At 34.6% G+C, this 7,679-nt stretch overlaps 1 protein-coding gene across 1 annotated transcript in view; it reads right to left on the bottom strand.

Annotated features, from left to right (window-relative positions):
• Positions 1 to 1,899: 1,899 nt before the first annotated feature.
• Positions 1,900 to 7,679, bottom strand: part of LOC149411659 (facilitated trehalose transporter Tret1-like) — a 28,776-nt gene continuing 22,996 nt past the window's right edge. The window contains exons 6-7 of the mRNA XM_089646943.1: positions 5,312 to 5,423; positions 1,900 to 2,465 (exon numbers count right to left, since the gene is read on the bottom strand). Coding sequence (XP_089503069.1) covers positions 2,161 to 2,465; positions 5,312 to 5,423 — 417 coding nt within the window. The 3' untranslated portion in view covers positions 1,900 to 2,160. The remainder of the gene's footprint in view (positions 2,466 to 5,311; positions 5,424 to 7,679) is intronic.

Below are 7,679 nucleotides of genomic sequence, written 5' to 3'. Positions count from 1 at the left end.
ATTTGCGAAGTCCAAATTCGGCAAAGTAAATTTCTTCTGTTTGCAGACTCGTAGTTAGTTTCAGAGTATTTAGTTAAGACACTTTTACAAATGTTTCATAATTTACTTACCCCAGTAAACAACGATGAGCACATTTGAGAATCGCTACATTGTGATGTGATAGTATATGTTTCTAAAACTGATCCATATAATACGGTGTGAATATGCTTAAAATAGAGTAAAATAATGCTTACTTATGGAATGTAATACGACAATTGGGTTTATTCTCTTTTTCACATCTATTTTTACAAGTTTTCATATCACAAGTCAACATTTTGCCGTGTTATTTCATAAAATGAACCGATGATGCCTCGACCATAGTTCGCACAAGAATGATGACGTCACGTTTTCAAATTTCACTTAAGGCCATACGCAAGCCCAGCCGGCTCCAATGGAACCGGTATGAGGAGTGGGGATAATACGCTTTTAATCACTTAGGGCAGGTCTACTAAAATTCATATGTCTATGGTTTTGAACAAACTTCGAATAATTAAAATTAAGTAAATATTTATCTCATGAATAATAAAGGTAGAAAGATTTTGTTTAGACATTTATTTATTATTTTTAAAATGTTATGATCTATAATTTATTATATAAATTTGTACTTCTTCAACATGCATAAATAAATACTAAGGTTTATTTAAATGATTCACAGATGCGTTAAAAAAAACTAATACAACATTCACAAAACGATTGAGACAATTCTAAAAATATAATTATCTTTTCTTCAATAGTTGCAAAATTACTTTGTGGCGTCATTTTAATTATACGAAAATGAAACGCTTTACATACATCACTTTTTATTAATAATAATCTACATGTTTCAAAGCCAATGGCTTCTTCGTCAGGATAAGAAAATAATTTTTTTTTTCACGTACCAAGAATTTACTGGATATGGACAGAACCTCTCTGAGGGAACTGGTTGGACTACTGACGGAACACTGACAGACTCCAATTCACCTATGGTGCCAATGTCCTACCCTGGTGGGAACTAGGCTCAGATACCTGGAGAGACATACAGTAGAACCAGAAGACATAGCCACATACCCAATGACAACCCTGGTGAACTTTATTAAAGGGACTGGCTTGTTGTTAAAGGATTGAGGTAAAATGGGAGATAACACAATGGGCCTATGGCCTAAGTGCTCACGGGAACTACGTGTAAACCGTCTCCGCCCTTAAAAAAATTAAAATGTTTCATTTTCATATATACAACGCTTTCGCGTGTCTCTTCGGTCCAGAAGTCAAGATACAAGTGGGTGCTTCCCACTTTGTGTGTATTTATTTTTCTATTTATATAAGAGAGTTAATTATTCTCTTCTTTGTTCTACGTATGTCGTTCAATTTGGCATTTTTAACCATTCAGTGAAGTACCTCTTCAATATGTGGACGTGTAATGATAATAATGATAATAATTGGATGACTTGTATAGCGCCGTTTTTGTGCAAAATCACCTCAAGGGCGGTGTAAATGTGTAAAAGCTTTGACTAACTAACTAACTAACTAACTAACTAACGAACCATCACGCCGTTTCACCGCAGGGGTAGGCAGAGAGGACGGACCGCCAAACAACTCGGTCTTGGTACACACTCCTTGTCTCATTCACATTCATACATCGTCTCATACATACTCTTCAATTATTCTGACTCTTGACATGGCTCAACTCAAGTATTTGATTACTTGATCGTGTCATGTCTTTCTCGGGCGTCCCCGACTACTGCCATCATTCACATTTGCGTTAAATATTCTCCATACACTCCTTTCTACGCGCATTCGCTCTACATGCCCAAACCGTCTAAGCGTCCCTTTCTTAATCTTACTCATTATTCTTACATCAGCCTTGCACTCTTTGCAGTCCACATTTCTCACACGATCATACATGGTTTTACCGCACATACGCCTCAGGGATCTCATTTCTACAGCATTCAGTTTAATTTCTACATATATGTGTGTTTATTTGTAAGTAGGTATATGGAAGACTTAATTATAACATTTAAAATTTATAATTATTAAATAAAAGGATTTTTCGTGCACCGGACATATTTTTTGACAAATTGCGACTCCTGACTATACCTAATCGTGAACCCTGGTTGAGAAACAATGAAATATATAAAAAATGTTTTAATATCTTCCTCCTTCTTCATCAGGGTGGATTTCTTGATTGTTCTGCAAGTCTTGAATCTGTGCCAGCGTCATTCCCTTGGTCTCTGGAATACAGAACTGTACGAAGAAGATTCCAATGAAGGCGAAAACTCCAAATATCCAGAAGGCGTAATGCATACCAATGGAATCAGCCACGGCACCAAAGTATTTGGTTATGAGGAAGCCGAGAAACCAACTGAATCCTGTGGCAACTGATGACCCAATGAATTTGATCTCCGGAGATAGCACCTCTCCAATGACAACCCAACATAGTGGACCGAGACCTAAATAAAGAGAAAAAAAATAAATGTAGGTCACGCAATTAAAAACACATATTTAGGATTGTGTACATTGTTACCCATGTACATATTTATTTAAGTATTTATTTATTTATTTTTTCATGTTCTCCATAAAACGGTTATACACCAATGTATCATGGAGAAGATTACAAAATAAAAAGTGTACAGAGGCAGTTTAACTATTTTGTGACATGTGTTAAAAGATAGTTACTGAATTGTCTGTAGGTGACATTGAAAATGTCGATGGCTAATGCAGAATCGTTACACTTCCAACAGTCAGATTCTTCAAAAGCGTCAGTGAGAAACGGCCTTTTGTCTACCTACTTATAGTTTTTAAAGGAGAAAGTGCAACAAGTGTAAACGTTTGGTGACCGGATAAATCATCACAATGATAATTCATCACATCTTTAAAAAGTTATATAAAGTTATGGAAAGTGATGAAACAAAAACTTTATTAACTGGGTTAAGTAGGTTAGGTTAGGTTTGATTAGGTTAGCTTAAATTTTTTTTTTTAATCGTTTTAAATGACTTTACATCACTTTTTAAAAGTGTGTTGAATTGTCACTGTGTTGAGTTATCATGGAACTTAAACGTTTAAATCAATTTTAATACATATTGGGTACCTATATAAAAAATACTTTTCATAGTTGTTTGAAAGGTTTTGCAGCGTGTTCTGTTTATTAAAATCAAAAAGTAACTTTTTTCAATGTCATTGTTATATTATTTGCTGAAGCAAAATAACAAGTTTGCAACATGCAAGCAATGAATATATGTGAATACTGTGATTTTATTTATTTATTACACTAAGCAGATAAATGAATATAGCAAACAACATAATAGGAAGTACCAGATTGTAGAAAGATTGAAGTAGGCAGATTGCCTGTTCTAAGGAATCAAATGCTCCAGTTATTATTCCGTAATTATTGTTTTTCTTTAATCTAGGTAGATACTATCTACTAACGAAAAAAACAAATGGTTGCAACCAATAAAATTTCAATTATTTTACGGAAGAGTTTCTGTTTCTTAAAGTATTCCTGGCCATCTGCGAATTACTTCTTGAGATGGATGCTGTTTGTTGCTAACCCATATAGATTAGTAGATACTAAGCGTGTTATTTATTAGTATGTTTGTATGTATAATTTTAAGTGTAGGTACTTATTTAACAATTCCTCCTAATTAACTCCTTCTAGTAGAAAAACACAATTCTTCCAAGAAAGGCATACAAATACCACATTGTAAACATAATAGATTACATTTACCATTGAGGTTAAATGCAATAATAATCATAATATTGGACAATTATTATAGCGCCGCTTTTGTGAGTTATCACCTCAGGGGCGCTTTACAGTTGATGTAGGTATTACAAAAATTATAAGTATTACCAAAATAAAGTGAAGTTAATTAAAGTAAAATGAAGAACAGGAACAGGTGACATGAAGATAGAAAATGGAGATTCTGCAGCAAGAATCCTAGGTGGTGAAGAAACTGGACCAGCTGCTGCAGCGAGAGAGTCCATCAACAGTGCAACACGAGGTTCGTCATCCATCCAGGTATGTGTTTGCTGCTAATAAAGCGCTGACACCATATCCTCACATACATACCAGACCTTGGCAGCACCGCTGTGACGTTCGACGAAGATAGAAGATGGAGACTCTGCAGCAAGAATCCTAGGTGGTGAAGAAACTGGACTAGCTGCTGTAGCGAGAGAGACTACCGCGTCCACCAACAGTGCCAGCATGAGGTTCGTCACCTGTCCAGGTATGTGTCTGCTGCTAATGAAGCGCTGACACAATATCCTCACATAGATAACAGACCTTGGCAGCACCGCTGTGAAGTTCGACGAAAATAGAAAACGGAGACTCTGCAGCAAGAATCCTAGGTGGTGAAGAAACTGGACCAGCTGCTGCAGGAAGAGAGTCCACCGCGTCCATCAACAGTGCCAGCACGAGGTTCGTCATCCGTCCAAGTATGTGTCTGCTGCTAATAAAGCGCTGACATAATATCCTCACATAGATAACAGACCTTGGCAGAACCGCTGTGACGTTCAGGGAGTCCATTTTATCTAGTCTCTATTAATAATAATACAACTTTTTGGACGATAAACAGCGAGGCTCTTGTGCAAAATCACTTCATCTCTCCTAGTCTATTTTAGTCTCTTCTAGTCACTTCTTAGCTATTCATGCCACTTAGTGCATCTTATTGACCCTTTTAGACTCTTTCCTGGCTCTAATACCTAAATAAAAACCAACAAAAAAATAAAAATTACAATTTCTTTTATTGTGTCGTGATCCAACAATTTCATACCTCTGTCTCAGACCTGTAGGGCTCGCTTATCGCAGGCTATCATAAAAAAAATCTTGAACCAAAGTCAAAGTGAAGTGTATGTGTGTCATTTGAAACAAAAAACATAAACAAAAACAAAATTTTTAAATAAAGTACGTTATAATCTACGCACTCATAAGGTGGCGTTTATTTAATTATTTTATTAAAATACACCTAAAATAAATAAATTATTGCAAATTCGATATTGTATGAGTGATTCAATCCAATATTGTATTTGCATGTCTTTCTTGAAAGAATTGAGTTTTTATACGAACTAAACTATTGATTCATATTCATATTGCGTATATATGGGCGCAAACAAATAATTAGTCTTAATATTTTAAAGTATAACTTGCAAAATGTGTATTTAAGTGAAATAATTACATTGGCGCCATCTATGAAAGAGCAGATTATGTCAGCAGCAGTTATTATGATTATGAGCACCTTTAGAGACTTATCTAGTTAAATTTATTCTATTGACGATACAGAAATATGAAGTAGTTTCTTACCAATACAAAAAACAAATGTGTATAGAACCAAAGCTGTGACAGGAAGCCATGACAGGTATTCTACTGCGGGGTTATCATAGTTATCCAAGATGAAGAACAGACCCAAGAGAACCTGAAAAGCACAGAATAAATAATGTCATATTGCGCAGTCACACAATACATATTCAATGTAGGTACAGAATGTTTGGTTAACACAGAAAATGAACCAAACAAATTATTTTACATCCATGTCCTGAATTTATTAATTATAAGTATAATTAATTAATTCATTATAATTATTATATATGTCACTAGTAAGGAGTCATGAAGAATATAATTCCACAGTTTGGTCCCCAAATTATGAGGTTCATTCACATGCGATTGAAAGAATCCAAAATAAATTTTTACGATATGTAAATTTTAAAATGGGCATTCCTAGAGAAAACCTGAATTACGATAACGTACTTTGTTCATTAAATTTAATAAAATTATCTGATCGTAGAGTTATTTCCGATTTAACCTGTTTGTATAAAATCATTAATTCAATGTTTGATAACCCTGATTTATTATACGTAATCTCTTTTCATACTCCAAGCAGGTCGGTTACAAGACAGTACCTACCATATTTTTGTAGCAATTCTATATCAACGTCCCAATATCACACTCCTATGCGACGGATTCAACAGCTAGGAAACAAATACTACGATGTTGTTGATATATTTAGTACATCAATTTCAATATAGAAGCATACCCTATTGAAGTTCTTTTCATCAAGTAGTGGAATAATTTAATAAAGGTATTTAATTTGACTAGCACATAATAATTTTGTCAACTGAAACGGAAAAAAATATTTTGGATTATTTATGTTTTGTGCCTACATACTGTGTAGATTAAGTTCAGTGATATTTTGACTTAATTTTTTTTTGCAATTGTTTTAAATAGTCGTTTCCTGCACTATTTTCGTGTATAATTTCATAAATATCGTTTATATATATGTATGTAAAAGCCTTAATAGGCGTGAAATAAATAAATAAATAATTTTGATTATTTTATTTGTCTATGATGGACTACGTATTTTTACTATACCTACACATGAACAGTAACAAAAATGTCTTATTTCTGCATAAAAGTTTACATAAATTGGTATGTTTCATAAAGCATAATATAAATTAAGAAAGAATACTTGCTTGTTACTGTTATAGCTGTGTACACGACACGTTTTTCCAACAGTACGGTGAGTAGCCCTTGCCGCAAAAAAAATGTGTACCTATGCTTGTTCACGACACGGCGAGCCAACGAAAAAGAAACGGTTAGCGTTTTTAAGGTGCGTACTTTAGTCGTCGTTGTTAAGTGCATTGCTGACTTTTATTATGATGACTTTAAAGGAATACCACGCATAAAGTTTAAAAATGAAGAAAAATTGGTAAAATAATTAATCAATAAAAAATAATTTTCAATGTTCTTGTCCAATTTGGTTTTACCAATGTAATTATATTCCCTTGGTTAGTGTCCATCTCATGTACCATATATTTTGAAGTTAATTCCACACAAGAAACCACTTTGCAATGTAAAAAGTCCAGTGACATTGTTAAGTTTTAGGTTCTCTTTAATAAAAACACACCGTTGACTTAGTTTTATTTTACAATGGGACAATCACATGATGCTTTCAAATATCTACACTAAAAAGGGCCCATTGTCTCTTAGGTAGTCGGAAAGACCCTGCTTGCTCAGCGGTTATAATGGAGGAAGAAAGATTCTAGAAAGTACCTAGTGTTTATCATAAAACAACTTGATGTTTTAAAACAATAACAGGGAATGATTTTACCCTGAGATCTTGCTTGAGCAGATCTCTACCTTATCATTAATCAAAAGCTAATTTAAGCAGTCATATACAACCTCTCATAGACTGTCATACAGCACTGCTAGATATCTCACCGCGTTTACTTGTTGTGCCGGGGGATTTTTATAGTGTATCATGCCGTAATATGGCCTCGCCGTGTTTATGTGTACAAGCTCCCATAGTACCTACAATGCTGGCCAACGTGCAAATAAGAGGCTTTCACTTTAGCAAAATGTGTAGTGTGCAAGAGGCCGTACTGTTAAACATATGCATTGTTAATGGACATCCCATTCACTATACACACGAAAAGCAACAAAAATACTGATTTAAAATAAATGTCAACCATGTAGACACAAATGCACCGCTTGTGCACTGGTGCCGAAGGGATCAATAACGCTAAATGCGACGTTCACTAGGGTTATCATTGTGTTGTAGATACTCTCAGTTTTTCTCTGGTGTAAGACCACCATTCAGATTTGAAACATCGCTTAGCCATGTTTGTTAACCAGATCTGAGTAGCCAGGTACTTCCTCACCTTCCTCTTCCCAA

This window comes from Hesperophylax consimilis, chromosome 25 (assembly GCF_061612785.1).
Source record: "Hesperophylax consimilis isolate HC1 chromosome 25, BYU_Hcon_1.0, whole genome shotgun sequence".
In the NCBI taxonomy this organism is placed as follows: Eukaryota; Metazoa; Arthropoda; class Insecta; order Trichoptera; family Limnephilidae; genus Hesperophylax; species Hesperophylax consimilis.
The sequence above is the reverse complement of the archived record's forward strand: the minus strand, read 5'-3'. Positions and strand labels throughout refer to the sequence as shown.